The sequence below is a fragment of the Crotalus tigris genome, unplaced genomic scaffold (assembly GCF_016545835.1).
Source record: "Crotalus tigris isolate CLP2741 ecotype Arizona unplaced genomic scaffold, ASM1654583v1 scf7180000017685.4511686, whole genome shotgun sequence".
Lineage (NCBI taxonomy): Eukaryota > Metazoa > Chordata > Lepidosauria > Squamata > Viperidae > Crotalus > Crotalus tigris.
In genome coordinates, this window is record NW_024096565.1 from 2546091 (window position 1) to 2570416 (window position 24326).

At 38.3% G+C, this 24326-nt stretch overlaps 1 protein-coding gene across 5 annotated transcripts in view; it reads right to left on the reverse strand.

Moving 5' to 3' along the window:
• Positions 1–24326, reverse strand: part of TPP2 (tripeptidyl peptidase 2) — a 61625-nt gene that overhangs the window by 19777 nt on the left and 17522 nt on the right. For 3 of the 5 annotated variants that reach the window (XM_039337723.1, XM_039337725.1, XM_039337727.1), the window contains exons 9-22: positions 24138–24265; positions 21046–21145; positions 18445–18593; positions 18223–18338; positions 16767–16941; positions 15308–15465; positions 9227–9303; positions 7933–8039; positions 7469–7623; positions 5097–5213; positions 4164–4264; positions 3190–3286; positions 2806–2943; positions 502–746 (exon numbers count right to left, since the gene is read on the reverse strand). In XM_039337723.1, the coding sequence (XP_039193657.1) occupies positions 502–746; positions 2806–2943; positions 3190–3286; positions 4164–4264; positions 5097–5213; positions 7469–7623; positions 7933–8039; positions 9227–9303; positions 15308–15465; positions 16767–16941; positions 18223–18338; positions 18445–18593; positions 21046–21145; positions 24138–24265 (1863 nt within the window). The remainder of the gene's footprint in view (positions 1–501; positions 747–2805; positions 2944–3189; positions 3287–4163; positions 4265–5096; positions 5214–7468; positions 7624–7932; positions 8040–9226; positions 9304–15307; positions 15466–16766; positions 16942–18222; positions 18339–18444; positions 18594–21045; positions 21146–24137; positions 24266–24326) is intronic. The other 2 variants (XM_039337724.1, XM_039337726.1) reach the window with 1 other exon arrangement.

Genomic DNA, 24326 nt, shown 5'->3' on the forward strand with positions numbered 1-24326 from the left:
GCCAAGGACATGGCAGCCAGGCAGCGTAGACAAGACTCTGCCCACACACCCCATCATGCAGTTGATGCTGCAGGGCGCGGGCAGAGAGTGTGGTTACCATAGTGCTGCTGGGCTGCCTGGACGATCTGTGGCAGGCCCTAGAGGCAGTGAGTGGTCCTGTGGGCAGGTGGGGCGGGGGATGGAGCGGGGCAGGGGGGTGGAGTGGGGGCGGGGCCAGTTTTTGGGCATTTGGTCTCTAAAAGGTTCACCATCATTGCCCTAAGGCAACAAATTCTAACTATTAGCAAAAATTGACTGCTTTAGATTTAATACACTAAGAAAAAACAGATTAAGAAAATATATGGAAACATGGGCATTGGAGACGAAAGGCAGCCAGATTTCAGTAGATGGTAGTGCCTGCAAGCATAGGATAGAAATAAATAGGCAGAACTATTTTTTTTTTATTCCAAAGTTTTAAAGTTCGGAATAGTTACTATGTGCCACCAAAGGGATATAACTTACTTGTCATCTGGCAAAGATGTAACAAAGAACGGCAGAGTGTAGTTTGGTGGCAGAGATATACTGTTTGCTTTCTTCTTCCCTAAGAGAGCCTGACTGTGGGTATCATATATATCTAAACTCAGTGCACTAGACAGTCTGTGAGAGACAATAAATGGAAGGTCTTTGATGCGATCCAGCTCACTGCTCTGCTCATGACGGATCTGTAGCCGCACGGTATAATCTCCTTTATCCAGTTTCAGGGAATACTAGGGAAAGGAGCAGTTTTTTAGTACCTGGACTCATACATTATTTGATGAAGAAGATTAACACACAGTAAAAAGTTCAACTTACAGTATTCCTTTCTAATTGAAATAGAATATTTTCACAAAACATGTCACTGCTAAGTATGCAAAATTTAAACTTGGACATTTATTACATGTTTGAGTGATAGAGAGGGATCTGTTATTAAATTCTTTGGAAAAAATCTAACAAGAAAAGTTACTCAAATCCCAATCACAAAGTAAGCAGTATTTCCAGACTTAAATTTTAAAATCTTATTCTAACATTACAGGGGAGGGCTTTTCAAAGCCTTCATCAAATTAAATTACAGATTTACCAGCATGAAGTAAATATATGTTTTGGTTTGAATGTTATGTATTTGAATTATAGTATCAATTTTTATGATACATATTTTCTGTTGAATATTATTTATAACAGGTAAATTTGTGTGCTATATAACCTATTTAAATTTGACTTAACTGGATCCTGAACATTCCTTACATAAACACAGAAGGTTCTTTCTCTCTGTAAAAGGGACTAAAATCTATTAGGAGTTCCAGCTGGAGATTTGATTTTTGCAGATCCTTGCCCTTCTTGTCCTGCAATTCTAGAAGTTCCCTCAGTACTATTAATCTCTGAAGTTACACTACAAACTGATGTAGAACTGTCCTCTATATCCAAATTCATCAGAAGGCTTCTGTGAGTGATTCAATTTAATGGCAAATGCTGGGCCAAGAAATTCTTAGTTCATCTGTTTAATAGTATTTATATTGCTTTAGGAGAAAATGGTTCATACCGGCTAAGCAATATTAATACATAAAATCTTGAAGTTTCATACTTTGTAGACAAATTATTTAAGAGTCTTGCTAATAAATAATTTTGTTCATTTATATGGATCAGCAACCTTTTAGAATTGCAGAACAGCTTAACTGTTATTACTGGATGGAATACTAACCTATCCATTTGCAGAACAGCCTAATATGGGATTGTGGTTTCATAGAAATATGTTTCTATCACTTATAACATAAGCTGTGACTTGTTCTATCCTTAAACCATTGTTCAGGATGTTATCACTGCCCATGCATTAGCAGAAGAGGAAACAGGCAAAAGCTAGATAGGCATTTATGCCCAAACAAGCACAGAAGGCTGTATACCGTATATTCCGGCGTATAAGACGACTAGGCGTATAAGACGACCCCCAACTTTTGAGAAGATTTTCAGGCTTTAAAAAGTCATCTTATACGCCAGAAAATACAGTACAATATTGAATTTCTGTTTATAGATGAACACAATAGGAGCTCCTTTGCTGCTAGAAAGCTTTGTCCTGTTAGTGCTTATTTCTGTAAAAAAATAGGGCTGGCCACTAGGGGGCAGATTGGTTTTAAATTCAGAGAACAGCTACCAGTATATTCCTCCGTATAAGATGACCCCTGACTTTTGAGAAGATTTTCAGGCTTTAGAAAGTCGTCTTATACACCGGAAAATACAGTATATTTCAAGCAGATTTTTAATTTTTCAAGGATACTTCAATCCTTTTCATTGTTTGCACATGGTTTCTAAACTATGCATTAAAACTATGCATTATCTTAGTTTTAAGGATCTTTAAAAGCCTATTACTACCTTGCAAAACTCATACAATGGCATGTATGGAATTCAGGAAGGTCTGTCTATCTGTACTACCTACCTATCTACCTATTCCCAGTTCAATAGATAAAAGCTGCATACATTTCCTAATGGCAAGCTATAAATTAGTCAAATTTATAATAAATTTGTAAAATATTTAACTGTTTAGTTTATAAAATCAAACAACTTGTTCAAGAAGCAGATTTATCAGAACAATATTGTTACTCTTCATAGTATTCACAAGTAGGAATATTTGCATAAGAAATGAAGAATAGTGTATAAATTAATGAAAATTCAACTTGAAAATGAAAAAAATTCCTAATTCTTCTTATATTTATTTGCATAAAGATGACAAGCACTGCATCCTAAACCTAAAAAGACTATGGAATTACATAAAAAATGACTTCAAACATATTGGCGTACCTGGTTAGGATAAGCATCACCTGATCCCATTAGTTTTTTATTCTGGTCAAAGACAATCCATAATTGACTGTCAAATTCTGATTCATATAAGAGTTCACAAAGCAAGGGGCAACTTGGAGTTACTTCTCCACTTTTGGGCTGAACAAAAATAAAATGATAAAGGCATTTAAAAACAAAATTAAATAATATTATTTATACTGATGGTGATAATTTATTAAACTTGCTTGCCATCTGATTCCAAATGACACTGTGTGGCTCATAATTTATTAATTTTTTTTATTAAACAAATTTATATGGCCAAGAAACTCTGGGTGGCTTACAACATTCCATAAAGAAATATTTTATTGAGTTAGGATTAGATCCAGTTAAATAACTCAAACTTACTTGATGAAAATTGTATGTCAAAACCATCTCATACAATTGTCGATTATTTGGCAATACGTCTCGGGATCCTAAAGGCTTTATTTTAGCACTCAGTGGTCTGCAATCCAGCAATACAACAATACACATTAGGAGAAAAATGAAGGTAAGGTTTTAAAGAATAACAGAGTTCAAAAGGGGAACTTGGAGGTCTTCTAGTTCCACCCCCTGCTCAAGGAGGAAACCCTATACCATTTCAGTCAAATGGTTGTCCAATCTCTTCTTAAAAACCTTCAGTGTTGAAGCACCTAAGACTTCTTGAGGCAAATCCTTTCACTGATTAATTGTTCTGTCAGGAAATTTCTCCTTAGTTCTAGATTGGTTCTCTTTTTGATTAGTTTCCATCCATTGCTTCTTGTACAATACATTTTTAAAACTTGTACATATACACAGATATGCTTACTAACTTAATTTATGTACACATTTAATTATATTAAACACAATTTAACAATCTAACTTTTGTACTTATTTTAATTTGCTTAAATTTATATGCCATCCATCTTGCATTTTGAGGCAACTCTGGGAAGTTCAGATGACAGCACAAAACCCAGACTCACAGGGCAAAATATTTCAAATTCATACTGTCTCAGGGACAGAACTTCTCACCTTGAAACTGAACCAGGTTCTCTTGATTATTTCAAAAATGTTATGACCAAAACAATCTGCCTCAGATATAAATCACGTGTCTTGACTGCAAGCCGTAATTCTATTTTTAGTTTTCTAATTAAATCATTATTAAAAGGCCTCTAAACATTCAACAGACTTCCAGTAATTATGTACTTAAAATAAATAGGGAATATCTTTCTCAACTATTAAACTTACTTTATTATATTTATATTCGGCATGAGGGAAAGTTGTTTAATCTTACTAACTTCAGTACAAGTTATTGATTTCACTATGAATCACAATGATCACTTATTTCAATCTAAATTTAGTACCTTAGTGTTTGAACCCAGCATTTGAGATTTATGGAAGGTGAAATATCTTCGTATTTCAGTGTTGCCTGAACATCAAAACGCACTATGCCTTCTGAAGCATGCTATAATCAGAGTGAAAAAGTTTATTTGAAACACATTGCAGATTAATGTTATGCCAACAATACATATTTAAAAGTCATGCTTTTCCAAGGTGCTTCCACAAGAGCTGGCAACACAATATATGTCAGCTCTGCCATCTTTGCTATGTATCACTAAGCTTGCCGGCATCCTGCCATAAACTGAGGGGGGGGGGAAGTTAGGGAGGTTATGCAGGTGGTGTGAAGAGGGGTATGAGGGAAGAGGGAGGACATTGACAGGAACCAGAGGTGCCAAGTGGCCAGATTCCACCGCCTCAAGGATGCCTGACCTGGGAAAGTATGTGAAGCTTCTCTGAGACATGCCTACAATCAAAGTGGATCCCAAAATCTCAGGCTGGCATGCTGTTGGGCACCGACACTCTGGTCACGGGGGAGGGCCACATCAAGGAGAATACTTTGTATGTTTGTGTGGGAATATTCAGATCTAGCCTTGTTTTTGCTGCAATCACTAACCCTCAGTAAAAGAATCTATTACTTCAAATAGAGTCAAGGGTCTTTCTTTCCTAGGGATCTAGCTGGGGCAGGTTTGACACCATAAATAAATGCCATAAAACTTCAAGGACCCCTTAATCCATTTACAAATTCAAAACTAAAATGATTAACCTAATAAAATTGGTCAATTCTATGCAATATTATTTAACTCTATTTAATAATCTCACTGGATAAGATTGCTGAAATTGTGCCTCCAGGCAATTTGGCTAGGCATTTGGTAATACTACTAACTTATGATTTTAACAATGCTACATTTTAAAAACAGACAGAATTTAAAAAAAAAAAAGCAAATTGTGATACTTACAATGTTCAACTGAGATGTAGTGCAAACTATGCCATGGAAAGAAATGGAATAATCAATACTGACATCACTGAGGCTTGCCCACCATCGGGCAATACACAATTCAATTGTTCTTCCCCCCTGTTGGGAGGAAAAGAAAAAAGAAATGTATTTCAAGCCTTCTTCACTTGTAAGTCTTATCCCCTTATCCCAAGGTCTGAACATTTTGCATCCCAGCAGTTACCAAAAATAGTCATAAACCAAGGAGAATGTGGATGCTGAATATAACTTGCAATTCTTAGTGATGACTAAACCAAACCATTCAAGTTTGCCTAATTGTTCAATTTACTTCTTCTCCACTCCCCTCTGTAGCCTGATGAAGAATGTTAGAATACTCAAAAAGTCTGATATTTTGGGTGGGTCTAATAAAACAATAGAAAGCCAGTTTGGTGTAGTGATTAAGGCATTAGGTTAGAAACTGGGAGACTGAGTTCTAGTCCTACCTTAATCACAAAGCCAGCTGAGTAACTTGGGCTAGTCGCTTTTTATCAGCTCTAGGAAGAAGGCCATGGCAAACCATTTCTGAAAAACCTTGCCAAGAAAACTACAGGGACTGATCAAAGCAGTTTCCAAGAATTGGACACAATTGAATGGAAGAAAAAAAATACCACCCAGATTTGAAGGATATTCTCCCATTAATAAGTTAATATGGCTTTCTTTTTCATACATCTTAGAACTTATTCTATCCATCTATAATAAGTTAATATGGCTTTCTTTTTCATACATCTTAGAACTTATTCTATCCATCTATCTATGCTATGATCTCTGGAGATATGATCTCTGTTTTTTATTAAGCTCAAGAATGTTCCATTAGTTTTAATGAATTTATTTAGTGTATAACATTATAAACATAGATGCTCAACAGCTGTGTTGCTGAAAGAATAATTTCCATTATTCCTAGCCAGCATAGCCAGAGTAGGACCAGGTTTCAGAAAACTGCTCTGTTACACTGTTTGCAGAAAAGATGATTCCTGATCCCACAGCATACACAGTCAATATTCATCGATTTGGATTACAGATTTCTAAGCAGCAAGTGTTTAATATCAGACCTGAAGAAGCTTCTTGGATGAGAAGCGAAACATCTTCAAAGAAAAACAAAAAAGTCCAGTTTCCTCATGAAAAAGCACCTTGGGGACAACCATGACCTGGATGACTGAGAATCTCCATAGACATCAGAAACAAACAACAGTTATACCCAATCAGTCTGATGTGCTATTGTTTTAGAAAGCAACTTATTTGTTCCCAAATACTTTACTGAAAAGCCATGTATTTATAGCTCTATGAAAGAGTAATAAGGAAAGGATGGATCAGATATCTGTAGGCAAGTTGCTGAAGAGGACAGTTTAAGTCTATGAAAATGGCTTTATTTCAGTAGCGGGTCCTTCAGTAAGCCATCTCCCAGATCAAATGGATGGGCAGATTCAACTCAGAGAAGATGGTCATGGAAATAACCAGGCATTGAATGTACAGGGCTTTAATGGTGACATCACCTAGAACAGTGGTGGTGAACCTATGGCACGCGTGCCAGAGGCGGCACTCAGAGCCTTCTCTGTGGGCACATGCGCTGTTGCCCCAGCCCTGCCTCCCCCGTGGCCCCCACCTCACCAGCAGCTCCCCCCAGAGGAGATTCACCCCAAATGCGGCCCATAGGGAGCAGCGCAGCCAAGGAAATGGCCGGGCGAAGGGACAAGACTCTGCCCTCATGCCCCACGCATGCAGATGATTCTATGGGGTGCAGATGGAGGGCGTGGCTGCCATGGCACTGCTAGGCTGCCTGGGCAATCTGCGGCGGGCCATGGAGATGGTAAGTGGCTGGGTGGACGGGACAGGGGGCAGAGTGGGGGGCGGAGTGGGGGCGGGGCCAGTTTTTGGGCACTCGGTCTCTAAAAGGTTCGCCATCACTGACCTAAACGTTCCCCAAAAGCAAACTGCCAATCAATGTAACTCCTACAGAAGTAATATTATGCGGGCAAATATTAAAAAACTCATTAGAATATCCCATATTTTAAAAATCTATGACAAGGAGAATTGTTAAAAATGTAAAAAATGTCTTTATATTAGTTTCACTATTAAGGCACATTACATTAGTTTTTAATACTAAATACATTAATATTGCCTTACATTCTGTAGCTGACATGTAGAATTTCTACAATGAAAACAGTGTAGCAGGTTACCAGTATTTACAATATTCAAATAAGAATCTTAGTTGAAAGACTATTCTACACAACTCAGATAAGTCACTCTCAAGCTCAGCACATTATGACTGACATTTATCACATATCAATGTAGCATATAAACAACAGCTATTAACTCTATTCTTAATTTAAGGGACTTACTAATACTGGAAATGCTTCGGTGACTGATCCTTTTTCTGGTATTGAAGAGAACTTGTAGAACTCATGGTTTCGGTATGCCTTTTGCTTTACTAACTGAATTGCATGGAGAATAAACTTGGCAGTTACATCAGATGATGATGAACAGACTGTGACTTCTAAATAAGAAAAGACATGACTTTAATACTATTATACAGACTTGACTTCTGGCTCCTTTCTCTGAGGCAAATATGTATCAGAAAAATATTGATAAATTTTGTTTCAGAGCATTTAACTTCTCAGTAATAAATATGTTCATTATTATTAAAACAATAAAAAAATCCTAACAAGCGTTAAACTGATGAAAAACACTTTTAATCTAAACATATAATACTACAGATAGATTTCAGATATATAATAAAATGTCCTCCAATACCTATACTAAAATCTCCATGGATATCACGAGGAATCCAATAGATTCACCTTACCAGCCCAGGTGGCTCCAGATGGAACTTCAATGAAGTGTCTCTGAATTTGTCCAGGTTTAAAATGAACATCAGTAAATTTGAGATCAAAGTGTGAGGCTTCATCTGTCCTGTGATTAAAAAAATTAATTGTAAAAAGCTCACTTTAAATTATCAATACAGACTGGAATATTATTTTAATAAGGTCCAAAAACATTCATGTCATTCTTAATTATATAAAAATATTTTAAAAACTAGCTGGCTTTGACCATAGTATCTAATTGAGAATAGTTATTAATGTTTTTAGTTATACCTCTGAACACCAAGAGCCATCTTGGTATAGTGATAAAGATACCAGGCTAGAAATTAGGGGACTGTGGGTTCAAATCTTACCTGAGGCACAAAGTCAGCTGGGTGACCTTGGGCCAGCCCTAGGAAGCTAAGAGTTCCTGGCAAACCGCTTCTGAAATCTTGCGAACAAAATTGTAGAACCTGTCCAGGCAAGTGGCAACACTAACTCGAAGGCAAACACACACACAAAAAAACTAATCTCTGAACATTTCCAGGGATTCAGAATGATACTATTATTATAGAAGTTGTAGTCTAACGCATCTAAAAAGCAAGACATAGGGAGAGTTTTGCCCTTTATGGTGGTCCAAAAATATTTCAAATAATTACAGTACTAAAGGACTATCCTTGATTAAAAAATTAAAAAAAAATAACAGACGATCGATCATAAAGAATTCTGGCTCTTGATACCATTTTTAAATAAGCAAAAAAAAAGGTAAATAAAATTTCAAAAATTTATATCATGTGGCCAGAATGACATCAAGGAACACTGTTATCTTCCACAGAAGTAGTATTTATCTACTTGCATTTGCATGATTTTGAACCACTAGACTAGCAGGAGCTGGGACAAGGATGGGAGGTCACCCCGCCACATGGCATTTGGGTCTTGAACCTGGGATGCCGGCTTTCTAGCCAACAAGCCCAGCATCTTAACCATTGAGCCACCCCTATACTGTATATAAATGGATTTTATTTCTATTTACTATTATTGTTCGGAATGTATATCAAACAACAGAAACAGAAAGTAAATCTCCCCCCATAAATATTGCTACAAATTTTCTGACAAGAGTGAAAATCATTTTTAGAAATTTTAATTAAGCCTATATTCAGCTCTGGGAAGGTTGGGGGGATGGAGTGGGAGGGTTGGGGTGGTTGGGTAGGGTTGTTTTTTGTTTTTTATTTTTTCTTTTCCCTATTTGTAAAATTTTAAAAATTTTCAATAAAAAAAAAAGAGTGAAAATCCATGTACCTTGTTGGTATAACAACAGTTATCGGAACTCTGAACAAAGGTCCTGCATTGGGCATTGTTATTTCGTAACCACACACCTAAAGCAGTGAAAGGAACACAAATTGTCATATGTTTAATATTTCAATCTTTAAAAGGCACTTTTAAGTGTTTAATATTAATGGTTTACAAAGTAAATTTCTTTAAACTTTATAAATTAAGGATTATAACTCAGTTTAAATATTCTGAGAAAAAAAAATTCAATTCATTTTAATCTTCACAGTGAGCTAGTATCTTTACCTGGCACACTGTCCTAGGAATTAATTCAATTTAATTAGAATGAAAAGAAAAGAAAAAGAGAAAATAGAATGTTTCCTTAATACAGGATCAAATCTGGGTTGGTCACTGGGACTAGTCTTCCAAGCTTTTGGACTTGTGATGGAGCCCATCCTCAGGGAACTTCACTCTACTAGAATGTGTGCTTTGGGCTATTCTATGCATAGTATTTATATGGTGCCCAGTTGTGTGTGGCTTTTTATTTGTTGATTGAGACGTCGATGGCCAGTTATTAAGTTATTGGCAGTTGTTTCCTTGTGCTGCCAAGTCCTTGGCTCGTAAATACCTGATAAGCTGGTGGTAAATTAGCACTCCTGTTGACTTGACAAGGGGCCCATTTCCCAGGCTTCAATCATTTCCCTGGTTATCTTTGTACTGTTTGGCCAATAATCTTAGTAGCTGCGAAACTGAATGTATGCCTTGTTCATTGCAATGTGAGGCTACCAATGAGTTTGGGTCTCCTCGTCTGACCACTTGCTTGTGTTCTTGCAATCAGGTGGTTAGCTTTCCTCCCCATATGTCCTGAATAGTCACAGGGGGAGTCCATGAAGGGGATCCAATAGATTACACTGGAATTATCTCCCACCTCCAAGCACATCTTTGCAATGCGTGATTTGTCCTCGTATGGTAGTCTCTGGGCGGTGTGCAATGCCCACTTGCAGATCTCAGAGGTTGCGTTCTACTACTTCCGAAATGTATGGCAGACAGACTGTGCCATATAGTTAGCCTTGTACCTTCTTTCTTCCTTTCTCTCCCTTGTATGTTGAGTAGGCATCTTGTAATAAATGTTTGTACCTATTCTGTCTGTATTGTTCACGCAGGTACCTGCTCTCCAGTTGGTTAGTTTGCTGGGTATTACAGTGAGTTTTCACCCTACCATACAGTGTTCTGACACAACTCTTTTTGTGTGACAATAGATGGTTACTGTTGAAACTAAGAATGCAAGGAATGTTGATGGTCTTGCGATAAACCGTGGTTTCTAGGCTTCCATCTTCTTGCCTATTGACAAACACATCTAAAAATGGTAATTTTTACTTTTCAGGTATCCCAAGTGTTTTTTTTTATTTAAACATTATTAACTCCAAAAATAAATTCTTCTTTTTCTGACCAATATTCTATTGTTTTTCAATGTTTCTCCAAATGTCCAATACTTAATTCCATCATTTTCCATATTTCAGTTCTTTTCTCATTATACCATCTCTAATATTAAAAACATATAAAGCCCTTTTAACAAAGTCCAAGTCCAAATCAATCCAGATCACTATAAAACCTTTACCACATTACTATAATCAGATTTAATATTTATATCGTATTCTGGGTTTCTTTCTAATCCAAACAGGTTTCCATAATCGGGCTTCTGCCTGCCACACTATACACTCCAAAAAGGAAGCTCCCAATGTGCATTTTATAAAATTAATATAAAAGTTATAGTTAATCTGAATGACTCGCAGCAGAACATCATTTCCCCTTTCTTTTAACATTAAATAAATTTCAATTAAAATCCTTTCTTTTATATCGTCCTCTTTGCTTGCGTTTTTCTCTTCTTCCCATGTTTTTTTCTCTATCTCATAATCAAATGGCGTTTGCGGGCCAAATTGTCCTTCTGAAACAAGATCGTCCAGTTCCTTTTCATAAGTCCTTTGTCCGTTGCTATCAAGTTTTTTTTCCAAAATAAACTGATTGTCCAACTGTGAATTTACTTCTTCCACCTCAGTAAACAGAGCACAAGCCTCTTGTGTGTAAACTGATGTTTTACTTAGTCCTTGTCTTTTGCCTTGTCAAAACAAAGAAATCTCCTTTTAGCAAGCAATTATCTTCTCTGTATTTTCCAAAATTTTGTCCAAAATATACTTATAAGTAAGACCAACACCTTTTTCCTCCATCTTTATTATAATTCAAATCCATATCCTTTTGAAGGAGACTATATTTTAAAAAACAAACACAATATCCATCTCCTCCCAGTTTCCTCGTCTTTTTCCTTTGTACAAAATAAAAGCCTTTCCAGCGAAGAAAAGATAGCAAATACAATGAATAAATTTGTCGAAGAGTGTCCCCCAGAAAGTAATCAAATGTTCAGTCCTTCTGGCCACCATAAAGATAAAAGCAAACAATATTCTCCAAATAATATAAAAAACTTTCTTGAGGTTCCCAATATTCAAAAATAAAATCAATCATTAGAACAAAAGTAAATATAATCCTTTGTGCTTCTCTTTCCCCATTTAAAAAGCCGCTTCACCAGAAAAGGGAATAATTCCAAGAAAAAAAAAACTTTTCACAGGCGTAAAGAAAATAGAGGTGAAAGGAAAGTCTCACTGAGTTCTCCACGGTGGGTCCGTTTGCTTAGCTGATCTTGTGGCTTGCGGTTGGCACAGCTAAATGATCAGCCATTTTATTGGCCAATTTTTACCCTGTCGGCCCAAAGGAGATACTCGGTGCACAGAGGATGCCGCCACTCCTCTGCAACTATCCGAGAAGCCTCCTCAATGGTAGACGCTCCTCCAGAGTGTCTTTTCGACCCTCTAAGGCAGTGCTGGCGAACCTATGGCACGTGTGCCATAGGCGGCACGCAGAGCCATCCCTGTGGGCACGCACGCCATTTCTGGGCTCCTCACCCTCCCCCTCTCCACGCATGCGTAGTCTGGGAACAGCTGCAAGAGCTGGGCGGGGGGAGGGAACGTATCAAAGGAGCAGTTTTGGCGGGAGAATGAGTGAAATCAGAGACGCCATCTCCCTTCCGCAGTGCAGCCCCATCAGCGTGAGCGGAGACGGCCCCGGGAGGGCCGGAAAGGAGCCCTCACCTGGTGCGGGTCCTGTCTACAGGGTGACTCTGACGGGGGGAGGGGCGGCTGCTGCTCTGAGCCCCTTGACTGGCCAACCACACAGAGAAGCAGGAGGCGGCGGCGTGATCCTTGTATTGCCAAGCCCGCCAGCCGCAGATCTGAAAGCAAAACTGTGCTGACCATCCTCGCACTGGTGGGAGCAGTGATGGGGGAAGGTGAGTTGTGGCAGATGCCCTCCCCTCCCGGAGGCGCACCCGGGACAATGTGCGGCAGCAGCGGCAAAGGGTGCCTGCATGCCAGATCCTGCCTTCTCCCACTGCCGCCAGCGTGAGGATGGTCAGCAGAGCTTCGCTTCCAGATCTGCTACCTGACACTATCGCTCCCCCCCCCAGAGAAGCCAGCGAGCACATGGGGGCTGACGGTGTCCATCAGCAGCCACAGCATGCTGGCTGTCCTGCATAATGGCGGACTGGCCACACAGCCCCATTGGCGTGGGCGGAAATCGCTCTGGGATAGCTGGAAGAAAGCCTTTGCCCGGCCTGGGCACATCCACTCAATGGATCTGATGGGGGTGGTTTCTGCTGCTGCCTTGACCGGTCAGCCCTACAGGGAAGCAGAAGGGGCAGCTGGTACACGAATCTGCTGCCTCGTCGGGCTGCTAGTGAGCAGCTGAGGCAGCTCCAGGCCCCTGGATGCCCCTCCACCTCCTCCTGCTTCCCTCTGACCAGTCAGAGCAGCATCAGAAGCCACCCCCATGTGATCCGTCGAGTGGATGCACCCAGGCCAGGCAAAGGCTTCCCCCCATAAATCAGCGAGAAGTAAAACCTCTCTTATTACACCTTAGTTCACAACCATAATAAGTTGCTCCTCCTGAGCAAAGGCACATGAACTGGGTTTGCACCTCGATCTAGTTTTTGGGTAGAGGGGGGAAAATAGCAAGCCCCCAGGTGCCAATGCAGCAAAAAGATTAATGGGCTGCTGCGACCTGCCTCTTTTTCCAGCTGCTGCAGATGATGGAGCTACTAGCACCAGGCAGAAGAGCGGGGCCCTGAGGCGGGGAAGTGAATCTCACTCCCTGGGCTGCGAAGCATAGAGCAATTGGGTGGTGGGGTGCAGACAACACGCAGGCAAGAGAATTGAGAATGAGAAAGACGTGGCGGAAACGGCTCCGGGACACTTGCCTCGGGGCTCACTCTTCTGCCTGGCTGCTAGAAAAAAAAATCTCGGGAACTAAGTTTTTTTTATTATGGTTGTGACCGAGGCCACGCCCATCCAGTTAGCCAAGCCCACCCGGCATGCAGCAATAAATAAATGGGATTTGAGTTGTGGTTTGGGCACTCGGTCTCTAAAAGGCTTGCCACCACTGCTCTAAGAGGTCTACCGCAGGGGAAACTCAATCGGCAAAGGGACGACTCCCTTTGCTCGACCGCACCGCCACGAACCGGAACCGGAAGCCTCATTTTCCAATATTCTTTTTCCATTATATAGTTGTTTTGTTTGAGTTGGCTGGGATTAGTATTCTCATCTCTGTTGTCTTTGCTGGTCTATATGCTGAGGAATCACTGAGCAGGGTGAATGCCTTCATTTCATAATTTGTATGGTTCATCAGCAACATTGAGTGGCCGGTCTTTCAAGGTGCATTGCTCCGTTGGGCTGAGTGCATTGTTTGGTTTTTGTGCAACCAGCATTACTGATATTTTTGTCTGATAGAATGTTTTTCTGGCTCTTCTATCTCTACTCTGCTGAATCTGGATTCTAATGCTGCTCTGAATTCTCTTGGTGTGGCGTCTTGCATTATTAAACCCCTCATCATGTTCAAGTATTCATAATTCCTGTTGGCTTAACTGTTTGTTCAATAAATTATGGACCAAAATTCACACAGGTTTTGGATTGTGGCTTTAACTTTTGAATTTTTTCTTCAAATAGTTTCTTTTTTGTCACCTGTCTTTTTTAACAAGGTCCTAATAGCATTTGCTAGGTGATTGACTAGTTCTTCTTCAAGTAATGATAGACAATGCTCCTTATGGATATTGACAGTTGCTTTATACTTGCCCAGTCTTAGATGGCAGTCATTACTTAAGACTTCTAATGTATGTTTGCTGAATGCTTTTGTCATATGTCTGCCCATCTCCAAGTTGACTGGTGGTCGGTAATGTAGGCTTCATAGAATCACCCCTTCCCGAGTGCAGCGGTGGTAGGAAACATACTTGTTCGTAAGTGAACGCCTCGTGTGTTATGAAGAATTTCCAAAACTGAACTGTTTGAATCACTAGCTGCCCATATCTCTCATGAATGAAGACAAATATATGTGTCCCAAGATAATGTTATAAAATCCAACTTGGATTGGTTACCGGGACCAGAAATTTAGTCTTCCAAACTTTCGAACTCATATTAAAGTCATTCTCAGAGAATTTCTCTCTACCAGAATGTGTGCTTTGGGCTATTCTATGCGTATAATAATAACAACTTTATTGTCACTTTGAAAGTACACCAATTGGCATACATCAAAATGTAATTTCATTGCATACAGCTCTCAAAGGGTCACCACCTCCGATATACACTCCTTGTTTGTGGCCAACTCAAGTTACAGATCTTCCATTTTAGTCTCTAGGGAGCGAACGATGGCAAACAGGACAGATGGAAATGGAGCGCCATGTGGATATGATGCCTGGTTGTGTGTGTTTTTTTATTTGTTGATGATGGTTCTGATGGCCAGCTAATAAGTCGCTGGCTGTTTCCTTAATGCTCATTTTCCATTTTCCCCTTCTACTTCAACAGTGTAAAACAATGAAAAAGACTTTTTTTTTCAGCCCCATCTCTCCCCAACAATGCTATCACAAACAGATTCAAGTGGGAATCTGAGATAGTAATTCTAGTACATCTTTTGATCTATAAGAAGAAGAGGTAGCATGACCAGGATACTTCTGATAAAAACAAAATCCTGTCTAAAGTTCTTTAGTTGAACTGTGAAGAGAAGCAAAACCAATACCTCCGTATAATGAACTCCTTCTCGTAGGCCACGTGGATCCACACGGACATTAATATGTCTACACTGATTCATGAGCTCCAAGTGAGTAGGACACTGAACCCAGGAAGCGTTTGATGTTAGAGCTAAATGAAGCTGCAGCGATATCCTCTCATTATTTTCTGAAACAAGAACATGCAACTTTAAATTTTAATCTCTTTAGAATTTTAATTCATCAGTTTAAATCATCATTTCACAACTCATTGAAAAGAAAGGTGCAGTTTCACAGCTATTGACAGTGGCTCTAAATTTACTACTTTTTAAAAAATGGCAGGCCACACAAAGCTGTATGGTGGGCTGGAGGCCTGGTTTAAATCATCAATTCTGAACATAAGAAAAGATAGTAATAATAATAAAACCCTTTACATATAGCATCAACACCTATATATCAATAGATTGGGGTGTGAAGCTAATTCACCTCCTTGTGGTGTACCGTAGATAGCATGAAAATGTTAACTAAACAAACTAGCAACTAGCCAGACTATTCTGTAGACTTTCCTGGTTCTCAAAATACATGGCAATGAAAATGAAAACAAAAAAGGACCTTTTCAGGTCCAAATGACAAGAGAAATCAGGAATATTATTCAAATCTGCCAAATCAACATCCATGGACTCCACAGATCCAAGAGCCAATATGTTTCGAAACTTTTATTGGACAGTAACACCGATATAGCCATCCTCCAAGAAATGCACATAAAAAACAAAGAATAGCAACTCAGAAGAGGCAAAATACAATCTTTTGGGAGCTACCTACCACTGCAGCTATGGCATGGCTACATATGTTAGAAGGAATATAGAGGATATTTTCTTGCTGTCAGCCTCTATAAATAAAATAGTTTCCAAACTAGACTACCTAATATCTGACAGCATGACCACAGTATGTCCTGAACATCAAGCTACACTCAACAATCTATGCAGGCGATTTCAATAGCCATCACGTTAATTGGAAATATTGTTCCACTGATGACAATGGTGAACTATTGTCTAACTGGGCCGCAGCAAACAAAGTCAAACTGATTTTCGATGCTAAAGACAAGGACATGTTTGAATCAGTGACATGGAACTGCAAAACCAATCCAGATTTGTGCTTCATCACAGAAGGCCCAAACTTGCAGCCAGTCCCCATAAATAGGAAAGTAATGGATATATTCCCACAAAGCCAACATTGTACTATCTTGCTAGAAGTTGGAATCCAATTTCCCCTAATTTGCTCTACCCCTAGACCCAGACAGAACTGGTAACCCAACCAACAGGCTGCTACAATAACCTAAGCTTATTCTTACTTCATAGTATCGTTTATCTGTATGTATTTTTATCTTATTTATTAATTTAAACAATTTATAGAGTGGCCCATCTCATAGCAGTAACTCTCAAATCTTCCCAGTATCTCTACCTTTGAAAATATTTAATGCAAATAGCTTACTTCTACCTGTATTTTCTGGAAAGAAAGGTTCTATTCCAACACCATGGTCTGAAGGTGCAGCTACTTGAACAGGCTCTCTGAGGTAGATTCCACGTTTGTAACCAACAGTAATAGTAAAGCCTATGTTGCTAACAAATGATTTATTCTGAATGAGGTAGTCATAGGCTTTATCAACCTAGAGAAAAATGAATTAAAAAATAAGCTTAAATCAAAATTAACCAAGATTTCCTTCAGTATGAAATTCACGTTTACATCTGCCTAGAAATAATATTGACTGACAGTAGTTCCATGAAACAAGGTTTCCTCCAGCTTGGGTAGTGGTCCAAATAAATTCTTAAAAAATAACTCAAAGTCTCCTACTTTAGCTGATGTACTGCTAAAAAACAGATTTAGTTTAGGACTAAAAATTTGAAGTAAATCTCTCTTTCAGCCATTACCTTTGGAAGTTATTTTAAAATGTCATTGTTTGTTCTGAAGAAAAAAAGCTATCTAATAATGATATTACAAAGTAAATGTTTACATTTCTTAAATTAAAAATCATTACAGGAACCATTTCCATAAGGGACTTAACCAGCAGAGATAAAATCTTCATCACAGTAACTTCTTTGTAAATACTCATTTAACTCTTTTTAATCGTTTTCATTATTTATATTGATCAGTTTTAGAAATTAAAATCTAAATTTTCACTACAGATGTCCTCTGTGTAGTCAAGTTTGCAGGGTAACTGAATTATTTATTCATCTATTTTCCAATTTTTCTGTGCTACCCACATACAACATGCTCATAATAGCAAAGCATGATTGAATAGAAAATGAAATAATTAAACAAGGTTCTCAACTCTAAACATAAAACCATAATCATCAAGGACAATACAGCTCATGTTTCTGTCCACCTATCCTCCAACAACTCAGCAAGCGAAGATCTTCACCTGTTTCTAGAATGCAAGTTAAAAAGGGGGGGGGGATTTTTTTTTTAACTTTAGAGAGAAGAGAATTTGAAAGAGCCAGTGCAGTCACCAAAAAACAAAATATCATTACATTACATAATCACATTAATCAGAAATAGGTCCCATTGAGTTAGTACAATTAATGGTCATTACAGTGTTCACAATTCAAATACATTTCTTAAACAGAATGACAACACAAGAAAAAGTAATAGGACCAAGATTATGCGGTATTATCTATTCCAATAACATAGGATTTTTTTAAAAAAAAATACCAGTGCTAATAAGCTAGCTATTAGGATATTATTACAACTATGTGAAAACAAAGCAGGAAACATCCCCAAAGAACTAAATATTATGTATGGGGGGTGGGGCGGGGGAGGAGAAGTAGAGAACAATAAATCCTTGAATGCAACATTAGGAATAGCCATTAAAATATTATTTTTTCCATCAATACCTTAAAATATCTTATATATATATGATATTTTGTTCTTTCAACACCACAATAATTACCTGAATAATACCATGACCTTGAGCAAACATATGTGTATTTTCCACCTTCACTGCTGTATTTTCTAATGCTCTTTTGACTGAGTGAACAGTATAATGTATATCATTAGCTTTGAGTCCTGTAATCAAAGGAAGAGTAAAAGAGATAAAACTATGTCATTAATACACTTCTCACAGTCAACAAAATGCAATTTGTTTTAAAAGAAGAGCAGCGTTCCATTTTACCTGAGAGTATTAAAGCAATGCCACCACAAGCATTAGGTGAAGACATGGATGTGCCATTCATGAGTTGTGTACCACGTAATGTCCAATTAGGGACAGAGGCAATAGCACCACCAGGTGCGCTGATACTCACTCCCAGTGCTCCATCAGTACTGAAATTAATACAGAAATATCAAAACAGCAAAAATCACATTTTTTCTAGGCTATCAAATAGTCCTCTTTTAGACAGTATCATAAAATATTCTTCTTTGTCTGTACTAACACATTCTTTTTAATAGAGGCTGGGTCTTAAATGCATTAAATTTAATTTATTCCTTAGTTGAGTATGTCTAACAAATTTATTTATAATTTATATCTACCAATTAGGAACTAATATAGATGTGCATATAATGATTTCAGGAGTTAGTCATCTATAAATATCCTAAAATTATATGAACAATTAACAATTATTGATCAAATGCATATATTTAACACAGTACTGCTCAACACTTACAAGTAGATGCATGTGCTTATTACTGGAAGACATCTAAATATAACTACACTGCTCTCTATTCTCTGGAATTATTTTTGCTCAAGCATTTCCTTGAAAAAATCAGTTAAGTTTATTATTGTATTCATGAACCTCTTAATAAATTATTTGAAATGGAGTGGAGGCATCGAGACAGTCCAACTCTGTAGTTGTGGGTTAAATTATGAAAGGTTAACATGCTATTATTATTTAATATTTAATTCACTCATGACTCCATCAGATGAATGCTTACGTCTCTTTTCTCAGTTTATTAACCTGCTTCTTTTAAGCTTGTGAAAGTTTCTCCATCAATTTGAAATTTATTTTTATTTATTAAATTTCCCCCATCTCATATTGAAACAACTCTGGGTGGCTTACAGCATTAAAACATTAAAATCCTAAAAGTCCAATATTTATAAAACAATAAAAGAGGAAATCACAATCAAAATAAAATTATAGTTAAAAGATGGGGAGGGAGGGAACAGGGGGAGGTGGGATTGCCTCTTAATTCGTCAATCACCTGCAGTATGATGCTCCCTCTTTGTGACCCCAAGCCACCTGGCAGAGCCAAGTTTTCAGGTTCCTGCAGAAGCTGAAAAGGGTGGGAGCCAACTTCATCTCAGGGAGTAAGATATTCCAAAGGGCCGGGGTCACAGCAGAGAAGGCCCTTCCCCTAGACCCTGCCAGCTGGAATTCCTTGACTAATGGGCCCCGCAGCATGCGTCCTCTGCCAGCAACAGTCAGTCCTCTGCCAGTCCCAGTGGGGTGAGGTGGCTCCTCAGGTAACTTAGACCCATGCCATGCAGGGCTGAAGCAGACTGATAGCCAGTGAAGCTCGCAGAGAAGAGGTGTATCATGAGTCACCCTAGGGACTCCAAGAACTGCCCTTGCTGCTGCATTCTGCACCAGTTGAAACTTCCAAATGCTTTTCAAGGGTAGCCTCATGCAGAGTGCATTGCAATAGTTTAGAAATGAGATTACCAGGGTTTGAATGACTGAGCACGATTCCCAATCCAGGAAAAGCCACAGGTGGTGCACCAGCTCTCCTAGCTGTGACTGCCACCTACTCTTTAAGTAGAAGTTGCAAGTCCAGGAGAACCCCCAAGCTGCAGACTGGGTCTGTCTGGGATAGTGCAACTAAGCTGCTTAATGTCCCAGATCTTGAAGTTCCAAAGCCATTCGGTCTTGCCAGGGCTCATTCGAAGCTTGTAGCTCCCCATGCAGGCTCCGACAGCCTATAGGCACCGCGAGAGGAGAATGGGACAACTTGCCACAGACAACTTGCTAGGGCCAACTTGCCACAGGACAACTCACCATGGCCAACTCGCTGTGGGACAATTTAACAATTCTATTTAATAATTTAAAATAAATAAAAAAATTATTTTAATTTTTGCCATTCACATTTCGTTCTGTCCCTCCTTTTGCGTCCTTTAATGATTCTATTCCACTTCTTTGATATTAGTGTAACTCTTGTCCTGCATGAGTTGTCCTGTGGTGATTTGGCCCTGACGAGTTGCCTAGCAACAAGTTGGCTACAATGTTGCAACGAATTATCATAGACCCCCCCCCATGAGAGAACAGCAACAGCATCATTTGGATCATGAGGAGTGGAGATATAAAGTTGAGTATCATCAGCATTCTGATACCTGAAAACCATTCCTAATTTAGTGTGCAGACATGCTTCACGTTAAGTGTTTTTGCAATCTTTTTCTATACTAGGATTTTTAACTATTTTTAGTAACATACATTTATACCCACTTCTTTTTTTAATATATACAGCTGTTATATCACAGAATATAAGTATCCCACTTTGAAACATTAAGAAAGCTGCAAGGTGAGAGAAATTAAGGCAGATTTACATTTTTTTTAAAAAAAACAAACCTTAAAACCTTTCTCTTCCTACTCATATTTACCTTGAAATAATTATAAAATGTATCTCAAATTCTTGAAAATCAGCTCCATTTTTCAGAAGTTAGAGTCTTTATGTTGGAAAGCTAAGCTGCACTTTCAAGTTATCTTTTGATATATTAAAATGTAATTTCTAAATGGATTATAGAAACACCAGGATTTAATTCATGAATTAGTTTATTACTTACCTTGGTCCTCGAGATGACCATGTATACTGATTTGCAGGTAATTTCTCTCGTAATGAGTACTCAGCAACCATCATATCAGGTGATACATAAGCACCAACACCTTTAGAATTAGTTGACATAAGTTCAAGTCTACCATTAGTTCTCTTTACCGATTTAAATTATGTTTATATTAAATTCTAACCATTGTTAAATTGGTAATGGTATTTTTTAAAATATTTTTTTTTAAAAATCTTCCAACATAGTAGCGTATTTATACTAGAAACTAGAAGTTTTTCAATTCTGTTTGATATTACTTCAGTCTCCACTCAAATGAATCATTCACTATTGAGATGTGTTTGAATATTAGTACCTGTTGGTTTAATATCTGAGCCTGACAATTTGGCTGCAAATGTTTCTTCTCCATTCAGGGGGACATCTTCAGTATGCTTTGATTTGTGTGTATCTGTCAGAACACTGGCCTTTAAATTGGTGTGGGTATGTTATGTGGATGACACCTTTGTGATAATCAAGCACAACCAGGTTGACCAAACCTACCAAAGAATCAACAACGTCTTCGTAGACATCTGATTTACAACAGAAACCGAGAATAACAACAAACTGCCATTCCTGGACATCCTTGTAACCAGAACCACCAATGGCTAACTTCTAACATCTGTGTACAGGAACACACACAGATCAAATCCTCAGGTTCCACAGAAACCACCCCAAATGCCACAAACAAAGCTGAGTCAGAACACTGTTCAGGAGAGTAGAATCCCATTGCAACACCAACGGAAGCCAGATCAGCAGAACAAAATCACTTACACATAGTTGAGAGAAATGGATACCCACAAAACCCCGGAGATCTCTACACACAACAATACATATACCCAAAGCAACACAACAATTACAACAGGAACAATGATCAGAGGAATCACAATTCCCTATGTATAGAATGTTTCAGAGATGACAGCAACACTACTACACTAACATGACCTCACAATAGCCCACAAACCAGCCTCAACTCTCAGACGGACCTTATCAAAACTTAAGGAGCAGACAGAAACAAACCAAAGATCCGACGTCATATACCAAATCCAGTGCAGCAACTGTGTAAAGAACTATATGGGTCAAACAGGAAGAAAACTATCTACCAGACTGCATGAACACTTCCTGGCTATCAAAAGATACGACCCACTATCCCTCATGTCCATCCACCAAGACTCAGAAGGACACATGTTTGATCTAATCGAGACCACAGTTGTAATCCAAGCAAAATCAAGGGGAAAAAGAGAATTCCTTAAAGCTTGGTTCACCACTAATAAGTCAATAAACACATTGACATTGAGCCTATCTACCAACCGCTGAGAATGAAGGAACTACTTCAACTGCAATTCCGAAGGCAGCATTTAAAATGAACAGGGACCTCACCACCCAGCAAAAATCACAACCCCCACAAGAAATCAGACCACATCCCGACAACAGCCAACCAACCCAAAAACCCGAAATCAGACCATGACTCAGAGGCAACCAAATGAACACACACAGACAATACTTACAAAACAAGGACCATGGCTCAGCAACAACAACCAGCCAATCAAACAGCGCAAAACCAGAGCATGACTCAGACACATCCGGACAAATAACACCCACACCAATTTAAAGGCCAGTGCTCTGACAGACAAGCACGAATCAAAGCGCACTGAAGATGTCCTCCCCTGAATGGAGACGAAATGTTTGCAGCCAAATCACAGAGAACAAACCAACAGCCCAATCATTCACTATATCAAAATGTACACAACACTTGCTTTACAAATTATTCAGAACCTATGCATGCACATAATAGTTGGATAAGATGCATAAATCTAATACATCCATTTTTGTATACTTATATATGATTGATTTCTTAAGATTTATATCTCATTTTTCCTCCAGGAAATAAAAGAGGCTGGCCCACATATTACCCTTCTTCCAGTTATTCTCAACAATAACCCCATGATATTATATGGGATGAAAAACAGTGTCATTTTTGAAAAATGGTTCAAGATAAAGTCAATCCCTACATGTTCTAAAACTTTAAATACAGTCTCGCTCATTCAATAATGTCCAATAAAGCTAAACGATTAAATTCATGCAAGTTAAAAATGCTTCATCAACATGTAATTGTAGATTTGGGGAACTTAAAAATGGATTAGAAAAAATCATGATGGATAAGGCAACGATTAGTCATTAACCAACATCTATGTGTTAATTTCCAGATCAGAATGAATAAACTCCAAAATACAGATACTGGAGAACAGAAAGCAAAAGTTACTATTGCATTTAAGCTACTTTTAGTTTCCCCATGTCATTTATCTTTGGCATTTATTATGCACAGATTTCTAATTAGGAAATGCTTTTTCTGATATGAGCTTTTTCACAAATCAGATTTAAATCTGTTTCAAGAAAAATCAGACAAGGCAGAGCTATATATGTAGAGAGACTAAGAAAACAACCTGTATGATTTTGTTATACAGAATTCTACTCAGTTTCAACTATAGCTTTAAAGCATGCCTCCAGTAGATGGGTAATAAATAAGTCTGGCTTTGTACTGTATATGTTCTGTGTATCACTATTCTGCCCTGTAGAATAACTAATTCTTTAAAAAAGATTAGATTAGAAAATAGACATGGGATATCTATATTATATTTTTGAGATCACAAAGCTCAGCTAAACAAAGAGGAATTGATGTTAATGAAAAACTGTAAAACATTCCCAATAATTCTGGAGACAAATAAAAAATAGTAAGTTCATATTGATCATTTTAGTCTACTTTCAGCCTTAATAAACATTTCAAAGCTCCTTTTAATTCTTAAGAAACGAATTTGATAATTAGTGTAATTGGTGGCACAGCAGTTAGAATGCAGGCTAACTCTGCCCACAGTATGGAGTTCAATTCTGATGGGCTCAAGGTTGACTCCAGCCTTCCATCCTTCCATCCTTCTTTCTATAAAAGAAGGACCCAGATTGTTGTGGGCAATGTGCTGACTCTGTAAACTGTTGAGAGAGGGCTGTAAATGGAATGGTATATAAGTCAAAATGGTATTACTAGTGCTATAATTGTAAATACTTGCCGATCACACTAGATGTTGTCCCCCCTGGGCATCCAACAGTAGACAAACAGGGACCATTGTTCCCAGCACTTGAAACATAAATTACATTGTGTTTCCATACTGCTTCATTAATAACTTCACACATTCTCCTAGAAGAGATACAAGACATCACAAACTGAGAAAGGGCTTTTTCACTTTTATTCTTTCTTC